This window comes from Zea mays, chromosome 5 (genome assembly GCF_902167145.1).
Source record: "Zea mays cultivar B73 chromosome 5, Zm-B73-REFERENCE-NAM-5.0, whole genome shotgun sequence".
NCBI classification, from domain to species: domain Eukaryota; kingdom Viridiplantae; phylum Streptophyta; class Magnoliopsida; order Poales; family Poaceae; genus Zea; species Zea mays.
Window position 1 is genome coordinate 1,250,378 of NC_050100.1, and position 25,578 is coordinate 1,275,955.

The 25,578-nt window shown below is 43.4% G+C and overlaps 2 protein-coding genes and 1 long non-coding RNA gene across 4 annotated transcripts in view; 2 read left to right on the top strand and 1 right to left on the bottom strand.

The window, feature by feature from the left end:
• The first annotated feature begins 2,609 nt into the window (after nt 1-2,609).
• On the top strand, nt 2,610-5,211 carry LOC100282537 (uncharacterized). The gene is made up of 6 exons (NM_001371868.1): nt 2,610-2,767; nt 3,000-3,591; nt 3,721-3,821; nt 4,242-4,325; nt 4,408-4,518; nt 4,675-5,211. Exons 2-6 carry the CDS (start codon nt 3,021-3,023, stop codon nt 4,714-4,716), a joined length of 909 nt encoding a protein of 302 aa, NP_001358797.1. The 5' UTR covers nt 2,610-2,767; nt 3,000-3,020; the 3' UTR covers nt 4,717-5,211.
• A 262-nt stretch (nt 5,212-5,473) lies between these two features.
• Nucleotides 5,474-16,844, bottom strand: LOC103625714 (U5 small nuclear ribonucleoprotein 40 kDa protein). The gene is made up of 7 exons (XM_008646106.3): nt 16,374-16,844; nt 15,910-16,282; nt 15,646-15,799; nt 14,228-14,272; nt 7,461-7,620; nt 6,532-6,893; nt 5,474-6,398 (listed from the first exon to the last, which is right to left on the bottom strand). The coding sequence occupies exons 1-7, from the start codon at nt 16,596-16,598 to the stop codon at nt 6,080-6,082; spliced, it is 1,638 nt and encodes a 545-aa protein (XP_008644328.1). The 5' UTR covers nt 16,599-16,844; the 3' UTR covers nt 5,474-6,079.
• A 1,170-nt stretch (nt 16,845-18,014) lies between these two features.
• The window catches only part of LOC103625716 (uncharacterized), a 34,323-nt gene continuing 26,759 nt past the window's right edge, over nt 18,015-25,578 (top strand). For both annotated transcript variants that reach the window (XR_002262112.1, XR_552500.2), the window contains exons 1-2: nt 18,015-18,116; nt 18,984-19,085. This is a non-coding gene — a long non-coding RNA (uncharacterized lncRNA). The remainder of the gene's footprint in view (nt 18,117-18,983; nt 19,086-25,578) is intronic.

Sequence of the window (25,578 nt, forward strand, 5' to 3'; positions counted from 1 at the left end):
TCCTCCTTAAAAAAATACAACATGAGGACCCGTGCGGATGAAGATGCCACTGAAGCACTTAACCTGTTTGGTTCAGCTTTTTTCTGACCAGCTTTTCTGAAAATCTGGCTGTAGGGAGAATCTGGCTGTGGGGAGAATCTGAGTATCATTACAATTACGTATGAAGTTAGATAAAGTTGTTCATAGGACTCAGGATCTAGAAAGTGACAGATTCCTACTATTACAACGACTCAACCTATTATGTGTTTATGTTGATTTTGGATGGTTTTTGTCCCAACGAATTTTATAGAAGCTGTCTGAAAAACTAAGTGTTTGACAGTCTGCAGCAGCTTTTGGTGGCCAGAAGCTGCCAGAAGCCGAAACAAACAGGGCCATGCAACCCGTACTTGCTTGAGCAGAGATGCGTGGGGCCATTGAGGGAGACGGCGGAAGCTTCAACTCATATCATATTTACGTTGAATGGTGTGTTTCCAGTTCAAATTCAAATGACAAGATCTGCCCACGTACTGTACATATTATTATTAGTAAGGACAGAGTACGTTTTGCACTGCATTAATTATATATGGATCCTCATCCTAGGAGAAGTAGCACATCGGATTCCTCTTGTGTCCTTCCTTACATTACATGTTGCCGCCAATCAAATCAAATCGTTTGAATCGGATAATACTTCAGACATCTGATATGGAACTTTGTTTCCTCAATCCGCTAAAGCAAAATTTAAGAGAAAGATAAAAGACGATAATACTTCAGACATCTTGTTTAGAGAATTAAGAGCTACCGTGATCTAAAAGTTCAGTAGCTGAACTTTAGAATTTAGATCCAAACAGGGTCTTAATCATCGATCTAGCTTGTCAACAATATATAGGGGAAAGAAAGAGATGATCTTCTAATATATGGAAGTAGGGAGCCAACGTACGTTAAGAAGATTCAAAATTCAAATCAGGAACACGAGAGCATAGAACACAAGTTCAGTTCATGTGCGTGTTTGTCAGTATTTGCAGACAGACAGCGTCTTGTCTCCTGCCGCCCAAGCACAGCGCATGCCAACAACAACACCCACATGGCAAGCAACCCACTTGTTCTTCGATCTCCGTGCGGTCAATTCAATTCACCCGATTATATAATTGAAAAAGGCTATTTGCGATATTATATATAGTTGTTATATAGACCTTTGATATTTTAGAAGTTATAAGTTATTTGATATGTTAGGGGCAATATAGACTCTTAATTTGTTGAGGTTATAGGTTTGTTTTCACGATTGTATAATCCAACTTATAGATTATATAAACACCTATTGATCTGCTTATGAATTATTATAATCTAGATATAGATTACATAATCCACCCAATAATCTATGTTATTTGTTTACCTCACAATTTATTTAAGTTAGATTACATGCTAGATTATATAATCTATAGTCTAAATAAATAGACTCTCCCTATTTGGCACTAGGGCTGGACGAAATACTCGTGGCTCGATAACTCGCTCGACTCGGCTCGTTAGTAGCTTGGCTCGACTCGGCTCGTTAGTAGCTTGGCTCGACTCGGCTCGTTTTAATTTTGTAGCGAGCCAAGCTAGCATTCTAGCTCGGTTCTCTAATGAGCCAGCTCGGGTTAGCTCGTGAGCTAGCTCGCGAGCCAAACGAGCTAAGCCACAACACAAGTTTGTCTAGTCGTTGGTGTCGTCTCATCTCTCATAGTCTTGTTTTCTCGTTGTTATGATCTTTGATATGGACATGTGTGGATATGCCATGTGCTTAAATATTTATATTATTGCATGGCTACATGTTTGTAGTGTTAAACACTTAAAATATGATTTTTCGGTTATACATATATTTATGTACATAGATCTTTATATTTAGTTGTGTGGCTCGCGAGCCTAACGAGCTGGCTCGAGCTTCCTAACGAGCCGAGCTGAGCCAATTGTTTAGCTCGTTAGTATAACGAGCCGAGCCGAGCTGGCTCGTTACAATAATGAGCTATAACGAGTCGAGCCATAACGAGCCGAGCTGGCTCGATATCCACCCCTATTTGGCACAGCTTATTTTCAATTTCTTCACAAATTTAAGCAGTAATTTTACCAAACTGATAGCTTCTGTAGCAGCTTATCAATTCAGCTGCTTCTCAGAATGAACTAAGGGGGTGTTTGGTTCGTAGGGACTAATGTTTAGTCCCTACATTTTATTCCATTTTAGTTCCAAAATTATCAAATATAGAAACTAAAACTTTATTTTAGTTTCTATATTTAGCAATTTATAGACTAAAAAGGAATAAAATGAAGAGACTAAACATTAGTCCCTAGAACCAAACACCCCCTAAAAGCAACTAACAAACAGAAGCTGCTTTTTCAACAAAACCATCCAAATCAGCAAAACCACTTTAATCCATTTAGAAAGGTTAGAGCTGGATGAGGGAGATTGAAGGGATTAAATTCCTTCCGATCCCCTTCTATTTGGGTGGAAGCCTTATTTCATTAGTATGAAAGATAGAATATTTGGTTTCGTATAGTTGTTGAAAGGAGCTTTTTTTTTCTCTCCAGCACAACCCCACTCAGCACCTGTCTACAGGGAAGGCCGCCATTTAAACGGCCCTACGTATACATGGACACTTGGACCACCTGCCTTCTCTCCTTCCTTCCATCCATTCCTCCCTGTCTCCGCCCTCTTCTGACTCCCGTAGGCCGTGGTGCCGCCGCCGACTGCTGGGACTGCCCTACACCAAGTGCCCAGGTCATCTTCGGGCCATTCGCCGGCGACGAGCACCACCAGGTACGCCCACCCCTCGGTCTTCGTCTCCCCTTCCTGCTGCGCGAAACAGAGCACCCAAACCCTAACTTACCGTCTGCATTCGGATCTGATCCTAGTCACATGTACTTACGCCTACCGACTTTGGATTGGGTCCACCCCTGCTTCCGGCACGGACGGACGGGCGATCTGTTCTCTAGATAGACCTCATGCGTGTCCGTGTGTTGATCTTGACACTTTCTTTCTCTTGCAACAGGTGTGCCAGGTTGACCGAGCTATGGACAGCCTGTGGCATCTTGGGGACGAGCTCCGCGGGCAGCCCAAGGTGGTGGAGGACCGCCAGTGGTCTCTCATGACGTCCAAGCTGGCGGAGATCACCAGGTCCAAGGGCGAGAGGATGAACACCGTCCCTGACGCCAAGCAGTGGGACAAGACGTCCTACCAGCTTCACGACGACAGCAGGATCGGCCACATCGGCCTCATGAACCTGGATCTCAAGATGAACGAGGCTGCCGCCATGAAGCTCCCCTTCCGTGGCATGCCGTATAACATGAACCAGATGTACCTCAAGGGGAGCAATGCCAATTCCAATGTCAATGCGTTCAAGATGAATGTTGGAGTCAACAAGTACTCCAATAGTCCAAACGGGAAAGACGCCAATGGGAAAAACAATGGCGGCAGTGGCGGCAACAACAACAATGGGAGCGCCAACGGCACTTCTGTGGCTGACAAGCGCTTCAAGACATTGCCGACGAGTGAGATGCTACCGAGGAATGAAGTCCTTGGTGGATACATCTTTGTCTGCAACAACGATACCATGCAGGAGGATCTCAAGAGGCAGCTTTTTGGTATGTTATCCCGTCCCTTTTAGAAATCAAATGATAACTGTTCTGGATTTTTTTTAAAAAAAAATATATAGTTTTGATGCCAGTGTGTAATTCGATAATGGTATCTCAAGATCTATTGCTCTTCTGCAGGTTTGCCAGCAAGATATCGTGATTCAGTCCGAGCAATCACTCCTGGCTTGCCTCTTTTCCTCTATAACTACACAACCCACCAGCTTCATGGGGTATTTGAGGTGTGTGATTGGTTATCTGATTTCCTGATTCCTGCAAAGCCTATCTCAAGTTGTTAAACACTTGTTCGTTTGTCATACAAAAGATACTTTTGAGCTAAAAAAATTGTGCACCTTAGAAATGATGTTGAGCATTCGTTCATTATTACCATTCTAGATAGACTGCTCGTGTCGTTATATGTAACTTCTTACCAGTAATAAGAAACATCCATCTATTACAGCAAATGCATCGAAGAGGCTTGATTCATGTTTTGTTTGATGACTTGTAGCCTCACATGTGATTTAGTTGGTTTCAGTAAATAAAATGTTGTACTTTGGTTTCCACACATTTGTATTTTTCATATTGAAGTTTTAAATTCCAATCACACTTAAGTATAAATCTAATGACCTTTTATCTTTTGGTTTTGAAACGAATCTGCTTAGGCTGCCAGTTTTGGTGGGTCCAATATCGATCCTACTGCATGGGAGGATAAGAAGTGTAAAGGTGAATCTAGATTCCCAGCGCAGGTACTGGTAACATCATTTGTCATTACGTTCATTCCTCATTTCCTTTTGATTCCTTGCTCTGACGTTTCCTTCACCATGTTAGGTGAGGATCTGCATTAGGAAGCTGTGCAAGCCGTTGGAAGAGGATTCCTTCAGGCCAGTTTTGCACCATTATGATGGGCCAAAGTTCCGCCTTGAGCTCTCCATCGCGGAGGTATATTATGCTGTCATTATAGAAGAAGTTATGGGGGGTAGAGTTTGTTTGTAGATTTGGCCCAGGCTGTTTTGTTTTCTCTATGTTTCATCTCATAAAGTTGTTGTCCAGATGGTCATGTGAACCAGTTCTCACGCACGGAATTTAAATCTGCAGACATTGTCACTGCTAGACCTATGCGGGAAGGAAGGCATCTGAGCTGTCGAGGAGGTGGTGGTGGTTGCCTTGTGAGCTTCTAGTAAATACCAATCATCTTTGTATGTTTTGTGGATGGTGGTTGGCAACGTTGTTTATTTATGCGCAAGCTGCTGCTGGTTTCGGGATGGAAGGAAAGACCTGGTCCCTGAAACAAGCTGCGGAGAGTGAGCCTGTCAGTGTATTGTGTCTGGCGTGGTCAAGAACCAAATCAATGTTGGACCGACCGACTGAGAGTTTGGAGTGTGTATGTTTTGCTATTACTCTTATCTCTAGTAGAGTGTGGGTATACCTGGGCAGAATGTGTCCCCAAAAGTTGGGGGCCTGTCTGTGTACTGTGTGCGATGGACGCCCTAAGTAAAAAAAGGGCAGGTGATGGTCGTGCTCCAGGTTTGTGTTTTGTACTCTGTTGTACCTTGAACCTCCTTTGCGTTTTGCCTAATCAGAGAATGAATGCAAAAAAAAAAAAAAACTGCCAGAGTGTTGGCTCCTGGTTCATGTTATGCTGTATCTTGGAATTGCCGATAATCAGAGAATGAATGCAAAGTTCATCTTGTGTTGATTTTTTCTGCATTTTACCAAATGTAAATTGGCTTTACAGATTTACATTGCGAGAGCTCATGGCATGGTATAGATGCACTAGTCCCTCACCAATTACACTGATTATGGCATGGAGACGAAGGATAGACATAGATTTGGCTATAGATAAGGAGAGGAGAGATTTGGCTAACATAGCGCAGGGCGCATCAAAGCGTTTGAGTGACTCAACTTTGAACTATCATCATTTGTCTTAAATAAAGGCCTCAGTGACTCAACTTTACATTTTTCACGTAATACTTGATAAAATATTATCATTACATAAAAACAAGCAATACATATATTATTGTTGGCGAGACATGTGTGAGAAAAATAAAACTACGCATGGCGCACATAGATTTTGGCCTTAGATAAATGCCCTGTAAACCACCCAACAAGGGCAAAAAAAAAAAAAAAAAAAGCAGTAACAGACGAGGGAATACGTTGCCGAAAATATTGGACATAATGTGTATAGCTGACTCTTTTTTTCCCAAAAGTAACCGAAGCAGCTCATTGAGCCAAAGAGTGTTCTGGTGAATGAACTGCAGCAGCAGCTCAAAAAAGCAGGTGGGAATGTTTCCATCAACTGGAGCAAGACATCCAACTGTGGAGCTCTCTCGCAGCATGGTTCTTCTGCACCGAAGGTCAATGTCGAAGCAGGGCCAGTGAAACAAGCTCAAAGCACACCGATTTTGCTGTTTTCTTCAATTGATGCCAAGTTCTGCTTTGAGCAAACAAATGTCCACAGGTTTTCATGGGATTGCTGAGCACCAAAAACGTGATGTCGCTTTCATGAATATTTGTGGATCCCAATGTTGAGGTCCGATGATATGGAGGTCAGATATGGCAGCGTTTGGTGCCAGACAGCTTTGAACACTCGCTTCTGGTGTGCCTCAACAGACTGGCAAGGATTCTGGCCATGGTGCCTGATATCGAAGATGTGGATCACAGGATCTGCTGAACCAGATGACACGTACCAGCCATCTGGAGACCATGATTGGTTGATCAGAGCTGACTGAGACTCGCTGCTCTCTTGCTTCCAACCAAACGCGTGAACCTCGGTTTGCCTGAGCCTCACATCAAACAAGCGCAGCTGTCTGCCTGGATCCCTGTCAGCACAAATAAAACAGACAAGACTGTTTAAGCATGCACCCAAGATACGAATAGAACCACTGCACTTAGAAATAGAACACCACGTAATCACTATATATATATCTCAACCAGAAAGACTGTTTAACTTACCCTGTCTGCACCATGTATAGGTTGAAATCGCATGGATTTGCTAATACGCTCATGCATTTGCTATCAAGTAGGTTCTTGAACTCTGTCCTTCCAGCAGAGAGATCAAATCCTATTATCCTCTTGTCACAGCCAACTGACAAAATTGTTCTTTTCTGTTGCAATCCAGCAACACCCATGACAGCAGCAGAATGGAAATCCTTATGCACTCTCTTCGGTTTCCATGAATCATCTTTGTCTTCCCAAAGTATAACAGCATGGTCACTTCCTCCAGTTACAAAGCATGCATCAGACCAAGGCATGAAACTTATGTTATTTATGATTCCCTTTGTGTGAGGCTTCTCTGGCAGGAAAGTAACTTTCCGCTGTTTCAGTTCAGGGGAAAAATTGTGGAACACCGTTTAGTATCACTTCAAGAAAGTAAGTTATCTGTTACTCACAAAAATAAAGCATAGACAAATATATCCATAAGGTAGAGATGACGGAATCAATTCTTTCAAGGTTTTACATCATGTTGCATTAAGGCATTGACGCCTAGACGCTACACAGTGAAACAGTAAAATGGCATGAAGACAATCACTGACGAAAACCATTTCAGAAAAAAACTAGCTGAGTTATGGCTGGTCAGTTAAAGGCAGACCACCTCACAACCTCAGCAGTCAATCATCATTGCCATCAACGTTACAGAACAAAAGAAAAGGAGCAAAACCTAACTATGGTTTGGCCAAAATAAGTTAATACAAGAACAGGAATAACTAAAACAAACACCTCTCAAATTCCTCCCTCTAACTATTATTTCAAAATACTAATTATATGAAATCGTATATGCAGAACTTGATGATTTAGTCACATTATAACACTGCACCTAACTGAATCTGTATAGCCATGTAGCTAGATGTAAAGGAGCGCGCAAGTTTACACAGAGTTCTTACTTGTCCTGATATAAGGTTTGTCATTGAAACCTGAGAATCGCCATTATCAGCAGTGTATACAGCAAAAATTGTCTCACCAGCTGGATGCCAAGCTATATCTTCAGGCCATCTATGCTTTGGGGAAAAGAAATCTGTTTTGCCACGAAATGAGAGAGAAGGTCTGCAAATAATAGCGTACATTGTCAAATGGTGCTAAAAATTGAAAAGACACCTGCCCAACAATTTTGCCTTTTCACTAAGGCCCTGTTTGGAACTTTGGAATTGAATTCCATTCTAATAATCGTAATTTAGACATAGATCAATTAAGCTAATATAGTTTTATACAGAATATATTTGTAAACTAATGTTGGCCATATGGGAGATATATTTATATGCTATATTAGTACTATAGAGGAGCGAGCTGAAGAGCATGTTATACATTGCAAAGTAGAAACATAGACTAGTGATACATAAAAATCAATTTCCACCGCTCATTCTACGAATTTGGGATAGGCTTATATCTGAACTTTGGATAGTGGTGGAATGTCAAATTCCAAATCAAATAGCCTACTCTATTAAGTAAATTCCAATTCCTTCAAAATGAAGGGATCCAAACAGCCCCTAATGCAAATTGCGTTTGCAGGACCGCAGGAGTGTGTTTCCACAACCATAAATGATAGTGTACCATGTACTCAGACAATAAGTGCATCTATCACAGAAAACTATAATCTCCTCGGTACCTGCACTACTGGTGTACAAAGGCAATATCAAGCGTCAGCTTCTTCTTGCGAGGGAGATTATTCATCAACTGGAATCCGCCCAGGATTCAAGATTGCTGTCCTCACTGGAAATTTGGCTTCGGAGACAGCTTAAGCATCATATTTTGGGCTTGTCTTCCTTTGAGAGAACCAGGGCAAGGCTGCGTTCTGGTCTGAGATGGCTCAAAGAGGGGGATGCCAATACTGCTTATTTCCAGCACCATGCCAGATACAGGAAGAAGAAAAACTTTATTGCCAGTTTGAAGAAAGAGGACAGGGTGTTCACTGATCAGAAGGATAAGATTGAGGTGGTCTGGGATTTTTACAGCAATTTGTTGGGATCTGAGGGACAGCGTAACTTCACTCTTGATCTTCAATCCTTTCACGATCAGTTGTTGATCTTACCGAGTTAGACCGGATTATTGATGAGGAAGAAATTTGGAACACCATCAAATCCATGCCTTCAGATAAAGCTCCCGGGCCAGATGGCTTTACAGGTAGATTCTACAAGATGGCTTGGCAAATTATCAAAGTAGATTTTATGGCTGCTGTGAATAGACTGTTTCAGGGTGATGATAGTAGACTTTTTCTCCTCAATTCTGCATATATTACCCTGCTGCCCAAGAAAGTTGATGTGGAGGAGGTAAAAGATTTTCGCCCCATAAGTCTGATCCATAGTTTCGCCAAGATCATCACTAAGCTGCTGGCTAACCGGTTATCAGGGAAATTATCGCAGCTTGTGTCACCTAATCAAAGTGCGTTCGTGAAAGGTAGATACATTTTGGATAACTTTGTTCTTGTGCAACAGATGGCCCGAGTTTTGCACAGGCAAAAGGAACCGAGAGTGCTCCTAAAGCTTGACATCACCAAGGCCTTTGATTCAGTTTCATGGCCTTTCCTTTTGGAGGTCTTACAACATCTTGGTTTTGGCGCTTGGTGGTGTAATTTGTTGGCAAAGTTGCTACGCTCTTCTTCTACTAGAGTTTGGTTAACGGTGAACCGAGAGAGTTGATTTACCATCAAAGGGGTCTCCGTCAGGGAGACCCTTTATCTCCTATGCTCTTTGTGTGTGTTATGGACGTTCTAAATTCAATAATCTTGAAGGCTGAGAGCTATGGTTTGTTACAGTCGCTGCTTCGTCGGGGAATTGGACAGAGAATTTCCTTATACGCCTATGATGTGGTTCTTTTTATGCATCCGGTGAGGAGTGACTTGGAGACAGTCAAACAAGTTTGAAGGTTTTCGGTGAAGCCTCAGGACTTGTTACTAATTTAGCAAAGAGCTCGTTTACTCCGATTTGCTGCAATGACCAGGAGGTTTTGGCAATCCAAGAGACGCTATCTTGTAATTTGGTGAATTTTCCTTGCAAGTACTTGGGCCTGCCTTTGTCTATTAGAAAGCTCTCCAAGAGGGACCTTCTCCCTCTAGTTGAGAAGGTTGCAGATCGATTGCCTGGTTGGAAAGCTGCTCTTATTCACCCAGCTGGTAGGGCTACTCTTGTCAAATCTGTCCTCTCAGCTATTCCAGTTTACCACCTTATTGCACTTCAATGCCCCAAATGGGTCATCAAAGCCATTGACAAGATTAGGAGAGGTTTCCTCTGGAAAGGCCGCAAAAATATCAAAGGAGGGCACTGTTTAGTGGGTTGGCAGAAGGTGTGTTTACCATTGACTTTGGGTGGTTTAGGTGTTCCAAATCTTGAAGTTATGGGCTGGTCCCTCACTATGAGATGGTTATGGTTGAAGAAAACACAACCTGAGCAGCCGTGGGCTTTCTTGGATGTCCAAGTTCATCCCAATGCTGCTGCCCTTTTTGCTGCATCGGTTCAGTCAGTAGTGGGCAGTGGAACTGACACCAAATTTTGGACCGATCGCTCGTTGCACGGCAAAAGAATTGCAGATTGGGCTCCTTCACTGTTTGCTGCTGTTAACAAGAAGGCTGTGAGGTCAAAAACTGTCCAGGAAGCAATTAATGGTAGCAGTTGGGTTCTTGACATCAGGGGAAATTTCTCCTCTATGGCTTTCTCCGAATTCTTCCAGATCTGGGATCTTGTTCGGGAGGTTCGACTGTTATCAGATGTTCCAGATCAGCACATATGGACACCTTCCTCCTCAGGCTCTTACTCGTCCAAATCGGCGTATGATCGTTTTATGATGGGAAAGGTGGGTTTTGCGCCTGCTGAGCTTATTTGGAGAAACTGGGCCCCTCCAAGATGCAAGTTCTTTCTTTGGCTCGCGACTCGAGATAGGTGCTGGACTGCAGATCGTTTGGCGAAGAGGGGTTTGGACCATCCTGTTCAATGCCCCCTTTGTGATCAAGAGGATGAAACGGTGCATCATCTTTTAATTTCTTGTGTCTTCTCTAGGGAAGTGTGGTTTAGGATTTTCTCCCTGGTTAATCTGCGGCAGTTCTCCCCCACAAGGGCTGATTTGGTTTTCCAAGATTGGTGGGCTAATTTGGAGGCCAAGGTCCCTTATGCGCTGCGCAAAGGGATTAACTCCCTTGTGATGTTGGTGGCATGGTGGCTTTGGAAGCAGCGGAATAAATGTGTGTTTGAAGGGGATGCTCCTAGTGGCAACCAGATTATTCAGAACATCAAAGACGACGCTCAGAGGTGGTGTCTCGCGGGTGCCAAAGATCTGGGCACCATCTGGCCTTAGTTTAGGGGCAGCTTTGGCTGTCTTCTAGATGGATGTTTATTTTATTTTTATTTTTATTTTTTGTTATTTCTCTGTACTCTGGTCTTCTTTAGACCATTGGTGTTTCTTCTATATTAATATATCTAATGCGCAGTTCTCCTGCGCGTTTTAGAAAAAAAAAATAACATGTGACAGCAGTGTAGAATTTCATCTTTCAAAAATATGACACAAAACAAGTGCACACCAATGCACATAATAAAGAAAAAAACACTTCCTAAAGGTTGTATCTATACTACAATCTTTCGATGTGACTTAAGCAAGGTTAATGCCATGCTCCCAGTCCATGACAGGATAAATCCACTGGGAGTCTGCCCAGGTGGAGTAGGCTGCTAGATATGAGAATAATACAGATGGCGAACTAGATTGATTGGTTCTTGCCTGCCTCCTCATGAATACATGATTCCTTAATATAGGCTGTTCGCTTCAAATTAAAGTCAGCTATTCGAACTGTTGCAGCTGCAATCTATAGAGACAAAACACTGTAGAAGCAGAAGCCGGTACGGGTTAAAGCCAAGCCTCACAACTAACAGATGGGTATTCCTCACCAAGAAACCAACCTAGCAGATAAGAGCAAGCTTTTGATGCATGGTTTGGATGGGACATCCATGCTGCTTGGTTCACATGTTGGGACTAGCCAGTACCATGATTGTTAACGACTGTACAAGATTCAGAACACTAAGGTTATCTGATGTTAAAACAGTATATGAATCATCATATGCACAGACATAGCATGTTCTCCATTAAAACAATACCCTAAAAGTTTAGTAGCATGTATTGAAGTTGAAGGAGAGTTGTTGGATGTTTGACCATAACACTGTTACCCATGGCATGATGAAAAATGTTGGCACATCCTTTTTGGCTACTAACTGTGCTGAACCTTTTTGAAAAAAAAAGAAAAATAAACTGACTAAAGGTTTCAGAGTAAAAAAAAAAACTGGGGGATACCAGCGCACAAGGGAAGTGCTGAATTTTCAGTTGTGCCGTAGCATTACAACATTTTGGTTGCGCGAGAAAAGAGACAAGAAAAGTGCTGAGTTTAGTATCTAAGTCTTGACGAAACGCAAGAAGAGAAACAAGAGATAAACAATAAAAGAAAGCAGGTTAACTTGATTTTTGTCATTTTGTGCTAATGAACTTGGCAAGGCAAGACATACTTAAATCTACGTAATTGATAGGGAAAATTGGGTCAATACCATCAAAAGAAGCAATCTATAGATATATATCATCAAAATAATTCACATTAGATATATACCATCAAAAAAGATGTAACTTTTTTAGCAGCTTAGCACTTCAGTGAACTCCACGTTAACTTGGGAGGTATGACGTCGAGGAGGTCAGGGTCGGGGAGATTGGGAAGCACGCTGTCCAGGAGGTCGCCGAGGCAATACGGCACCACCATCATGGAGCATGCCATCAGGGAGATTGGGGTCAGGGAAGTTAGAGAGCGGAGCCTCACATGTGGGGGTGGCGGACCGCCTGAAAGCGCTCGCTCGCCGCTGCCTCACTCACCACGCCCACACGCTTAAAGAAAGTGTGAAGTCCTCCTTGCTCTCGCTCCAGGACGTGCTGCTCTGCACCACCTGTAGTGACTGCACCAGCTTCGCCATGAGCCACACATACTCGGCTGGTGCTTTGTCCACCAACTGTGTGAATGCATCAGATTCAGCAGCAGCAGTGCAGAACTCAATCTGCAGCTGCGGCAGGTGCAACTGGTCATCATGCACCAGCTTCACAGCCAGTGGCACCGGGCCCAACACCAACGCAATGCCCACCGGTGCCTTGCTCGTGATGCCGCCACACAGCTTCTTGACCCGCACCCACATCCGCTTCAAGTCGCCTATCGATGGCAGGTCCTCCACTATAGCTTGTGCGCCACCGGCTCTCCTCGGGCAGGAACGGGTACAGCAACAGGAGCAGCAGCGGGAGGCCTCGAGCGGACCGCCCTCCCCCCTTCCTTGGCTTGCTGACTCGTTGCAGGTCGAAAACAAGGGAATCGCAAAACTGGAAGTTCATACATGCTGATTCGGTATTAAAAAAAATAGAATTAACGATCAAGCTAATGGCAGTAAACGGAATGGTAGGCTTCTATATCAACCTCCTCCTGTATGCAATTATTATATCCTTAGTGTCAATATATGATCATTTTGGGCAATGATTTCAAGTCGTCTGACTAATCACGATTAGTCGTGATTAGTCGGTTGTGGTGATGCGACTAGGGAGTCCTACCCGATCAGGTCAACTAATCGTCCAGTCGTCCGATTAGTCGTCGACTAAACGGGATTAGTCATCCAGTTTGGGTGGGGACGATTAGCTGGTTTTGTCCTGTTTTGGATGTGGACTGGACGGCTGGTAATAAGGCCCATTAGTGTAATACCTTAGGGTTTAAAGCTAAATAAGGCCCACTAGTGTTGCTGCTTTTCAATTGGATGAGGATCTGTTACTTTAGGTCAATAGCAAGTCTGTACTTGCCTACTTGGCATTTATATAGTAACTAGTAAGTCTGCAACTCTGCATCATATGAAGTAGTGAGTTAGTGTAGTGACTGATGTTCAGTTCATGTTCTGAATTCTGAATTGTGAGTCTGTGACAGTTCCAGTATTCATATTTGCTATGTTTGGTAATTGGTATTGACTCCTATATGCTATATTGCTATATATAATTGAATTAGTGACTGATGTTCATGTTCTGAAATCTGAATTGTCCAGTTCCAGTATTCATATTTGTTATGTTTGGTGTTGCCTCATATATGCTATATTGCTATATATCAATATTATATATATACTATATAGGTCATGTTCCTGTAAATATGCAGAAGGGCTGTAGGGACGATCAGGTCGACTAGGACTCGATTAGTCGACCTAATCGTCGTCCTAAATTCCTAATCATGATTAGTCGCCTGGTCGCCCAGGTGTATCGACTAGCTAGTCGGGCGACTTGAAATCATTGATTTTGGGAGTAAGACTTCAAGAATAAAGCATTGCCTAAGGCTCCTGTTGGCATAAATCTACAAAACCAATGCAATATCTGTCAAGCAAAACTCTCATTAAGTACTGCTGAGTCACTTGTTAAGGCTTATACGAAGTATGAATTTAAGTTTCAGGATACTGATAGATATAAATTTTGCTTTCTTCCATCACCATGTAACCATAACCGCTTAAACTGAGATCATTTGCAAGTATCATAGGACATTCAGTTTACCTAGTTCATATTTCACTACAACTTTACAGAAACTAGCGACATATCTCTTAAATATGGTTGAAAGATAAGTAAAAAAGGAAGGCAGGAAATGACAAGGAAAACATGTTAACAATTCAAAGTAAATTATGCGTACCCTCTAGTCTCCACTTGCCATAAAGTAACTAATCCATCCAGCGCACTGCATCACAAGAAGCATAAGATTAAAGTTTTGGAAATTAAGCAAACTTATTATAAAATCATGTTTAATTTTGATGCAGCAAACTATATTGGAGGAACCTCTCCAAGGTGCTGATAGGTAGATAGCACAAAATGTTGAAGGAACAGCTTCAACGTGCTAGTAGGTATAACCCTAAAGGCTAGTTTGAATCCACAGAAAGTGAGAGCTCAATCCAAGCTCAAAGCAAAGACCTAGTCCAAGATCTAAAGAAGAACATCAAGTTCCTTTCATATAGTGGTGGATACAAGTCAAGTTACAAAACTAGAGGGCATTGTCTCTATTTATAGACTTGAAGCCTTAAAAAAAACTTGACCTGCGGGGGTAAGACAGCCCCCGGGCATTGTATTAAGAAGAAGACCTTCTCACACAGGTCAAGAAAACCCCCGAACCCCTGCCCCACCCATACACAGCGGCATCGAAGCCCATGTGAGAACGACCACGACCGAGGCTGAGCCTTAGACCTGTGCTTTGGCGTGGGACAGACGAGGGGATTTTTTTAACCACAGCCTGAAATTCGCTCCCACGGGGAATCGAACCCAGGACCTGAGGAGTGCTACTCAGACCACCCAACCAACTCAGCTAGAGGCCCTTTCGCAGACTTGAAGCCTTAGACAACTCATACTTGACAACTAGATAACAACTAAGTAACAACTCAAATACAACTCATGCATAACTCAATATTACCTAGGGCATAACTTCTAGGAGAAGCAAGTATATTCTAGTAATACAATGACATCATCTTCTATGTTTAGGTAACCTTTATGAAATATGTATTAGAGATCAAACTCAAATTGACTTCTCACCCTTATTAGCAAAATCAGATTTCTCTTCTGATTCTTGAGATTAAAATTGAGTTTGAGTTTTGATACTTGGATGTTCATGAACCTTGCATGTGATGTCCCTCATCAAATTTAAATTATTTTTGTCACATGCACTTCGAGATAAAGAAGCAAAGAAATCATTCATTTGACTAAGCACGTATATTGTCATCCCGGTTTACTAATTCAAACCATCAGCCTACAGTACTGCTCACAAGATTTTTTTCTAAGGAAGAAATACGAACAAATAGTCCATCTTAGAAATAAGCTTGCTTTGTGAGCGGTGCTTGTAGACTGCCATTACATAACCTTTTTTGTGTATTGTTGCTGGACCCAGAAAATCTGGAGGTGGAGAAATGATTTCAATGATGCCAAAGCTGAACATTACTAGTACAATTTTGTGCTCCTTAACGTATGTGTCATGCTCTGATCTTTTCTCCCTACAAGCTACAGTAGAACAGTTTGTGCATTCATGGTGCCTATTTACTAGTATTTATTTCATCCCATGAATTGTACCTGGTAACAACGAGCTGATCATTAGCAGGGCATAGCTCGAGACACCTAAGCTTCCTCCTGTGTTGGCTCGAGACCAAATTGCCACCTTGAAATTTAAGCACAGTCGCAGATGATTTCCTGACACTCGGAATCAAGTTCCGATGTTCCTTCTGTTCTGCAAAACCAGATAAGCACGGATGATAGATGTATAGCACATCAAACATCAATAATGATCAAACCACGGCCAGAACTACTCCGAGGGAGGGGGGAATCTGTAGAAAGTACCAATCTTTCTCTTGGGCGGCTTCTCCTCTTTCCTTGACCGTTCCAGCGGCGCCCGTGATGAAGACGATGACGGGGCAGCGGCTTTCTTCAAGCCAGGCATGGGCTGAGGGCGCGGGGCCGGTCGGTTGTTGGTCCCTGGGATGACAAGCTGCGGGCTCGCCGACGGCTGCGGCGCGGGCGATGGAGCCTTCTTCTCTGGTGGCTGCGGCGATGGCTTGAGATCCCTCCGGATTGGCGGCGGGGATGGCTTGGGTTCCCTCTGGATCGGCGGCGTCGGTAGCTTGGGCTCCGACCGGGTTGGCGGCGGCTTGCGATCTCGGAACCTGGCGAGCCGCGAGTGTGCCTCTTCCAGCTTCATCTCCGCGGCGTCCAGCTGCGGCGACCATCGGAAGCCCAACCAAGATCGCAACTCTATCATCAACGCCAAGTCGGAAAGGGGATGCGAGGAGCGGACGAGAGCGTACCAGGGACTGGTAGTGGAGCAGCTTGAGCTTGCAGCGCTCGACGTCGCGCTCGCGGTGCGCGATGAGGGCGATGACCGCCTCCTCCGAGATGTCATCCTCCTCCACGTCGTCACGCGGCGGTGGGCCGTTGGCGCCCGCGCCATTGGAAGCGGAGCGGGGGCAGTAGGTGGAGTCATTGTCGCCCTTCTCGAGTTTGGGCCTCTTGAGCGCCGGCGGGTCGCCCATGTCGAACGCAACGGCGGACGGTTCGAGGAGCAGGGGCAGGTGGGGGTGTGGGGCAGCGAAGCGGAGCGGGCCGCGCGTCTTCTCCTGGTCCTGGGTATCCGATCTCCCGCGAGTCTTTGCGTGTGTGTTTCTCCTCCCTGCCTTGCGGTGTACCCCTGTTGCCGCAGCCAACGATGAGCAGATAGGGTTTACACATAGACACTTGCAAAAGCTGGTTAGGTGGTGTGAAAAAACACTAATGGCTAAGATATAAGAACTCGTTGCAAATTCAATAGATTATATAAGCTTATATCTAGAGTGAGCATTTTAAAACCGAAAACCGAACCTGGTTTTTCGAGTTTGGATTCGATCTTATATGTCCTATATTTCGAAGGTATGGATTCAGGTTTCGTTCCTAACCTTTAAAACCAGAATAGACTGAATAATCCGAAATATAAAAAAGTTATTAATATATGATGATATTATTATATGATTTCTGAACTTATTAGCTAAAAATAATGATATCATCTTAACGATAGTATATATCTATGTATGTTATTTTTATAGTCACTTGTTGTACTAATAGTACTTCCAATCTCTACTACTATGAAGACTGTAAGGGGGTAGGCTGCCACTCTGTTCTGCCTTCCCTCGTTCTGCCCTGCCTTGTTCAAATAACGCCCGCGCAGTAAAAAAAAATACTACTGTGGCTCAAGATTCGAACCCAAGACGTCTCAAGCATAATGTGTTCAACCTCCCACCCTCTCGCCAACCCGACTGGTGCTGGATTACATCCAATCTTGCGTTCTTGTATTTTTAGGATGTTCAGAAAACAAGTACTTTTAACCTAGGATTTCTCTCCTACGCACGGTCTTCGTTTACCAGAGGATAGAACCACGGTCTTCGTTCTCCAGACCGACGGCGGCCTCCTCCATACCTCCACCGACGGCGGCCTCCTCCAGACCCCAACGACGGCGGCCTCCTCCGCCTCTCCCCCTAGCCGGCGGCTTCCACAACCCTATCCCCCGTCCAGCGACTTCCATCGTCTCTCTCCCTACCCCGTGCCGCAGAACCAGTCACAATCGGAGCAACCGCTCACCCACGACCGCATTTCCCCTGGTCAGCGGATTCCCCCCACTCTCGCGCACCACTTCCACGACACAATCAGAGCAACCGTCCAGTTCCACTAAATCTGCACGACTTCCACTTCGCCTGGGACAACACACAATCGATGAAGATAAATAGTGAGCATGTTCGAGGCATCACGCCTTCTCCTCTGTGTACGAGCTCGAGCACGCGTGTGTGCCAGAGCCGGAGTAGTTCCCTAGAGAGTGTGGACGACCGCGACGCGTCGGTAGGTCTGCTAACTCCTCCGATGTCTCTCCCTAACATCTACGTTCGTGAGTCTTGCTCAGTAAGCGCTATCTTTGTCAGGATATCCCTACCACGGCTCCAAGGAAGACGAGGACTACGCGCGTGACGGAGAGCGAGGACGACTGCAAAGCCTCTCAACGTGCTGCCAGGTCCAGTGGAGTTCAGGTAACCACTGAAATCAGCACCTTCTTTCACTGCAACTCTAATGTTCAGTATCTATTGCATCTCTTTTCATTATAGTTCTATGGACTGCATGATTTATGGTAAACCGTAGAGGAATGGATTTGTCTTCTGTGTCTTGCCTAATTTCATACAAAAGCCTTTACCAGGTGCAGTAGCTGTTGTAGATGGACGACCTGTAGAAGTATTGCTTGCAGCTAGATTCAAATATGGGTCATATGCTAACCCTGTACTGTTTCTACTTTCTACATTTGATTGGCAATAAGTAATGTAGTCCGGTTGTCATACAAATCATGAAGTTACAGTCACTTATTGATAAGGCGATTGAACTGTGGGGTTTTAGCAGGGAGTTTGAAGTTCTATTTGGTGCCAAGCTCCTAAACTGAGAAGGCATAACAGGCACACAAGTAACTGTTATTTCTGTCCTCCAAGCTTAGATGTTCTAAGCTGTCCATGGTTAGGATAAACCAATATGTAAGCTCATAACCTGTGTTTGGGTTGGGATAGAAATTGGATCACTTCCAAATTAGTTCCTCCAAACATCCAACAACCTAGCATGGTCTATTTTTTTTGGATCTCTGTACATACATTGGATCCATTATGTTTTCTTGTTCCAAATTTCCTCGAATTAATTATGTGGATATTTTATTCTGGTTGATAATGCAGTTCATGTGCATGTTAGCATATAGTTCTCTGTGGGTCTTATTATTTAGTTGGCATTATGTTTTTTGGATCTCTGTACACACATTTAGATCAGTAGTATTTTGAGAAATCTTATTTACATTGTACTAAATATAATGTCTGATAAAATACATTGGTAGTACATGATGTTAGTTTAGTGTCACTTTTCAGAGTCAAGTTCAGTCATCTACCTCTGTTAAACTATCTGGATTTCACAAGAGAGTTATAGCCAATTCAAGCTACGCAGAGATTCCTGTACTGCTGGACACATAGGTAATCTATTTTTATACCTTGCCATTGCCATTGCAATAATTTTTCTATACAGCTTACCTGCCATAATTTATCTCTTATATAAGAAATGCTTTTTTTGCGACTAGAGTATCTTCTTTCATCTAAACAAACCATTCATCGTAACATAAATTTGCACTATAAGTTATTGATAACCTGGTGTGTTTTTTATGCATGCTTCTGGCAGGCATCATCTTTTAAGAATACAAGAAATACTCTTTATTTGTGAAATTATTGTTTTGCTTATTTTTGCCACTTTAATGTCAAGAAGGTCTGTCCTACGCCTAGCTCCACGTGCTGCTGTATTATATGCATACAATGAAAACTAAATAATAAGAAATATCTAGAAGATGTCCTCATATGGTTTATTAATTCGTCTTTATTGAATATTTGAATGTCTTGTTCTACTACCAATGTTTGAACATGTCTTGTTATGTCATGATTCATTACCAACTTGTAAAATTGTAATTTGACATAATCTTTGCTTAGTGCATGTTCATTATTTTTTTACTATTAATCAGTAAATGGTAGATAATTAAGCACATGCATTGTGTTGAAGACAAATTTAAAATTCAAATTCAAATTAATATATGGACATAAGTTAAGTAATGTAATGTCAAACTTGTGTGTGTTGGGGTATTTATTGGGGTATAAAGTTTATATACATGCATGCTTCCGGTATATAGAGGTTGATGCTAATTTTTTAGATAAAATGATAGTTGAAAGGATGAGCTGGTAGTGTTGGGTCTATGCTTCGTCGCCGAAGGTCTTCAAGGGAGAAGCTGCTTTATAATATGTGAGCAGGTATCTTCGGACTCGTATCAGAAAGGGAGAAGCTCAAAAGATACAAAGGTTGACACAGCGCCGAAGCTGTGAAGCAGAAAAGCTTCGGCATGTTCGTAGAAAAGGGGAACCGACTTAAAGATGAAAAGGCCATTTAGACCTCGATAGAGTGCTATAGAATTATCACCAAATGTAAAGGGCATGTATGTAATTTTGTATGGGTTGTACCCCGTGCCTATAAATAGGTGAACAGTACCCCTGTACTGTTCACACGGACTTGACATTTGCTTTTGCGTCACACTTGTATTTTCATCTCCTTCCAAGCCGAAGGTACATTTATAATTCTATATTGTCTTTATTTCTCTATGATGATATAATAAAGTTAAATAAATGATGTTATATGATTATTTGTACTATCTTCTAAGTTTCATATGCTTCGTCTTTCATTAATGTATACTGTAATGATGAAGGTTCGTCCTTCATAACCTTCGTCCGGAGATCGTTATATCCTAAGGGAAATAATGCCTCAAAGGACGAAGGACTTTATCGTTTAACATTTTCTATGTTGCCTTGTTCTTAACTCATAGCACTTGAGAACAAGTCCCCAACATTGGCGCCCACCTCCGGTGAACTCACTTCCACTTTTTGAGCTGATGGCTTCGTTCAACGACCAAGCTGGAGCTGCTTCGGACCCGAAGCTGGTGCTCCCGATCACAGGTGGCTCGTCCTCAGAGCCAGCTAACAAGAAACAGAAGAAGGAAGCACAGAGAAGGGTACAGCATGTTGGGGTGCAAGGACCCTTCATCAAGTCAAGATGGTCTCACATTCCTATTACCTTCTCCCAAGAGGACCTTCAGCTCAAAGATTACCCACACAACGATGCCATGGTTATCTCTTGTGTTATCAAAGGATTTCTGGTCCACAATGTCTTGGTTGACACAGGCAGTGCAGCTGACATCATATTTGCTAAGGCCTTCAGACAAATGCAAGAGCCAGAAGATAAGATTCATGATGCTACACATCCTCTCTGTGGCTTCGGAGGAAGACAGATTGTAGCATTGGGCAAGATCACCATGTCAGTGACCTTCGGGTTCATCAACAACACTAGAACTGAGCAAGTTGTGTTTGACATTGTTGACATGGAATACCCTTACAATGCAATTATTGGTCGTGGCACCCTCAATGCCTTTGAAGCAATCCTTCATCCTGCCTATCTTTGCATGAAGATACCTTCGGATCAGGGACCCATTGCTATCCATGGAAGTCAAGAAGCTGCAAGAAGGGCCGAAGGCAATTGGACTGACTCAAAAGCAATCCATAACATAGATGGAGCTGAAGCTTGTGAATAGTACAAATTCAGAAGGGAGAAAGCAGCTTCAGCAGATCAGCCGAAGTCTATGCTCTTATGTGAGGACATAGCAGAGCAGAAGGTGCTGTTAGGCTCTCAACTATCCGAAGAGCAGGAAAAAGCCTTGATAAGGTTTTTGTTCAATAACAAAGATGTTTTTGCATGGTCAGCCAATGATCTATGCGGAGTTAATAGGGATGTTATTGAGCACTCGCTCAATGTCGATCCATCCTTCAGACCCAGAAAGCAAAGGCTTCGGAAAATGTCAGATGATAAGGCCGAAGGTGCTCGCAACGAAGTCAAAAGACTCCTCAGTGCAGGAGTTATCAGGGAAGTGAAGTACCCAGAATGGCTGGCTAACACTGTTATGGTAAAAAAGGCCAATGGCAAGTGGCGAATGTGCATCGATTTTACAGATCTTAACAAGGCTTGTTCGAAGGATGAATTCCCACTACCAAGGATAGACTCTTTAGTTGATGCAGCAGCTTCGTCAGAGCTCATGAGTCTGTTAGACTGCTATTCAGGCTATCACCAAATTTGGATGAAGAAGGAAGATGTTGGAGACTTGTTCTCAAATTCTAAGAGTTAAGAACAAGGCAACATAAAAAGTGTTAAATGTTAGGGTCCTTCGTCCTTCGAAGCATTATATCCCCTCGGGAAATAATGAGTCTCGGACGAAGGTCATGAGAGACATACCTCCGTAAACATGACAAGTAATGACGAAGGACTCACATAAAGCATGAAATATGATATAAGCATCACCAAAGAATCATTTCTATTTTATTAACATGGAAAAACAGAAATGATCCCAAATTACAAATGTACCTTCGGTCCTGAGAGAAGGTGGAGAGTACAAGCGTGACACCAAAAGCAAAATGACAAGTCCGCGTGAACAGTACGGGAGTACTGTTCATCTATTTATAGACGCGGGACGCAGCCCTCGTAAAATTACATCCATGTCCATTACATTTGTTAACGGTTTATGGAAATCTATTGAGGACCCCGAAGTCTTTTTATCTTTAAGTCGGTTCCCCCTTGTGCTATCGCGCCGAAGCTTCCCTGCGTACAGCTTCGGCTGCCTTCGACCTTCGCCTGGCTTAGCCTTCGTCCTGGTCGTGCTCCATATCCATAATTCTGAATCCGAAAATACCTGTTCATATAATTCACTTGGAAAGCATTGTCAAATCATGTTTTTGAGGACCTTCGGAGGACGAAGGCCCCCAACAGTAGCCCCTCGCAATATTAATTTGTAAATAATAAATTCAGATTGCGATATGGACGAAGGCCTTGAGCCGAAGGTCCGAAAAAACACCTTCCCCTTGCTAGAATAGCAACATTCACTGACAAGCGGGGCCTTTTAACTTTCAACGCCCTAGGCGTATAAATAAGAACACATCGTGAATTCATTTGGTACACACGCTTGCCTTTTGCTTCGGCCCACTAAAAATTTTTAGCTCTGGTTCATTGAGATTTGCTGGTCTTTTTGACTTCGAAGCTTCGGCCTCGGGAACAAATTTTTAGTGTTTCCGAAGATGTCTGAAGACAAGAAGATCCCTGCTGAGACGAAGCTGAGTCTCGAGGAGGAGAAGAATCTGGGGTTCCTGATAGCGATGGCAGAGACTAATACAGAGAAAATCACGAAGGAGATTCTCGAAGGTTTGTCCGAAGATACTGATGATAGCGACAGCTATGATGTAGAAAGTGATGGGGAAGAGGCCGAAGATCGACCGTGGCGACCAAGTCACTCAGTTTTTGGGAAAACAACCATCAAGCAGAGTCACATTGATAATATGAGGGGGCGATACTTCCGAGACATATCTATTGTGAGAGCTGATGCCGGGGAAAAGACTTCTCCCACCCCTGAAGAGGATGAAGTTGTGATTTTCCGAAGCTTCCTCAAGGCTGGGCTTCGATTCCCCCTGAGCAATTTTGTTGTTGAGGTACTGAAAACATTCCAAATCTATCCTCATCAACTCACTCCCGAAGCTATTATAAGAATGGGGATTTTTGTCTGGGCTGTGAGAAGCCAAGGTTTGGAGCCAAACGCTAAAAGCTTCTGCAACATTCATGAGTTATTGTATGAGACAAAGCCCTGGGGAAAGGAGCAATACCACAACAACTTTGGGTGCTACAGCTTCGGCGCCCGCTCCGGGTCAAGCTACCCTGTGCCAACCTTTCGGAAGAGGTGGCCCGGAGCCTGGATGTCTGAATGGTTTTATGTGAAAAATGATCTAACAGCGCAAAATAATGTCAAAAGTATCATTATGTACCCAATTTGGCAACGCTTCGGACTTCGAAGGCCGAAGGTTGAAATGGATGAGGCAGCCGAAGAATGCCAAAGAGCCTTCGGCGCAGTCTGCTCCTTTATTGGGACAAGGGACTTGGTCCAGGAGCACATTGCCTTCAGGGTATGGCCACTTGCAGAAAAGTGGGAAATGCCGAAAGAAACCATCAAAGAGTCCGACGAAGGCGGACTAGTCAGATTAAAATACACATTCAAATATGCAGATAAATTTATTGAACCTGATGATGACTGGCTGAAAAGCATTGAAACATTAAGTGATGAATTACTTGGGGCATACTCGAAGGCTGAAAATACTGCACTATCAGCAGCCTTCGGAGGCCGAAAGAAGAAGAGACTGAACCGAGTGTTTGATGCAATCGGGTTCTTCTACCCTGATTATTGTTATCCCATCCGAAGGCAAAAAAGGAAAAATATAATCTCTGAAAAGGAAGAAGCTGGAACCGCTCCTAGCGAGCCAGAATCAAAAGGAAAAAGGTTGAAGGTCTTCACACATCGACCACGCCATATTGAACCAGCTTCGGTGCCGGAGTTTACCGGGAAAACTTCTTCAGCCACCGAAGCTGAAAAACTAATCAAGTCAGCCTTGTTGCCAGAGATCGCAGAAACGGCCGAAGTGCCACCAAAGATTGAATTAGAACAATCAAACATTTTGTTGTCAGAAACAAAAGAGAAAACCGAAGCGCCGCTCACAGAAAAAATTGAGGAAGTAAGAGAAGCAACTGAGGGCTCCAAAACATTAGAAGTTTTGAGTCCTACAGCAATCGTTGGGACAGCAAAACACCAAAAGGGGCCATTAGTGACCCCAAAAAGGAAAAGAATGGTAAATGTACTAGACGTCTTGGAGACGATTAAGTCTTCAAGTACAATTTCAAAAAAGAGTGTTGATGTTGCTGAAGGTTCTACTGAAGCTTCGGCTCAACAAGCTGAAGCTGAAGCTGGGCCTTCAGAGCCCTTCAAAGAACAACCTTTTGAAGCCGGAGCAGTAAAAATTCCGGAACCAATATTAGTTGAAGAAACGGGCACCGTCATCCCCGAAGCACCTGCCGGCATGCATGATTACATCATACGACATGCTTCGGGGAAAAAGCTATCTGAGGAAGAAGCTTATGAGGCCAACCATTATGCAAAGGAGCTGAAATATCCGAAGGGGGCAGTAATATTCAATGGGACAAATGAAGATGACTTCTTATACTGCCTACCGGATAATAAGGAACTATCTGTCTGTCGAGAGATGGCGAGAAGCATAGGCTTTCCGAAGCTTGAAGCTGGGTTAAGTGCCATGACAAAAGAGGATCTCGCAGACAGCCTTGCGTACAACAGCTTGAAGGTACCGGAATTAAACGCTTGAAAAAACCCCCTTATTATTTTTACGCACATCATTCCTTTTTCCTTATTTGAACTCTTTTTCGTATAGGGCCTGATCCTAAGCAACGCGCTGAGAGCGCAGAAGAGCGCCGAAGATGAAAGTTATGAAATTGCGTTTAATAATTTACGCTCCGAAGTTATCAAGCTGAGAAATGAAGCTTTGGAAAAAGATAAAATTCTGCTTACATTGGTGGATAAGGTGAAAAAAGACGAAGCCGCTTCAAAGGCCCAATCCGAAGCTCAAAAACGCGAGATTGAAGATCTTCGGAAACAACTGGCTAGAGCTAAAGAGGAGCGCGCGCTTGAGGAAACGAATCGTGAACTTAGTGATCTTATGGTCAATAAATTGGAATCAAGAGTTAAGGAGCTTCGCACATCGCAGAGGAAATGCTATGTTAAATCTATAGAATGCGTGAATAAAATTAAAAACAGCTTTGCTAGCGTCGGCGCCATTTCCAGCGAGGAGAATTTTTCTCGAGGCAATCCCGAAGATCCGCTGGAATGGATTAGCCACGAAGCAGAGGCCTTCGAAGAAATTCTAAACAGCCGCGGCGACATATGCGCTTTTTCAGGCGCTAGAGGAATTACTTCTGTATTAGAGAAGAAGGGTTGTGGGCACGTAAAGCTTTTAGCTCAGTCCGAAGCTACCTTACGCTCCGAAGATATCAAGGACCCCT

Coding starts and splice junctions, on each gene's coding strand:
- LOC103625714 (XM_008646106.3), bottom strand. CDS start 16,598: ATGGGCGACCCGCCGGCGCTCAAGAGGCCCAAACTCGAGAAGGGCGAC. Junction 7,621..14,227: donor TGGCAAGTGGAGACTAGAGG/GTACGCATAATT, acceptor TATTATTTGCAG/ACCTTCTCTCTCATTTCGTG. Junction 6,894..7,460: donor CAAACCTTATATCAGGACAA/GTAAGAACTCTG, acceptor GAACTGAAACAG/CGGAAAGTTACTTTCCTGCC.
- LOC100282537 (NM_001371868.1), top strand. CDS start 3,021: ATGGACAGCCTGTGGCATCTTGGGGACGAGCTCCGCGGGCAGCCCAAG. Junction 3,592..3,720: donor TCTCAAGAGGCAGCTTTTTG/GTATGTTATCCC, acceptor GCTCTTCTGCAG/GTTTGCCAGCAAGATATCGT. Junction 3,822..4,241: donor AGCTTCATGGGGTATTTGAG/GTGTGTGATTGG, acceptor GAATCTGCTTAG/GCTGCCAGTTTTGGTGGGTC.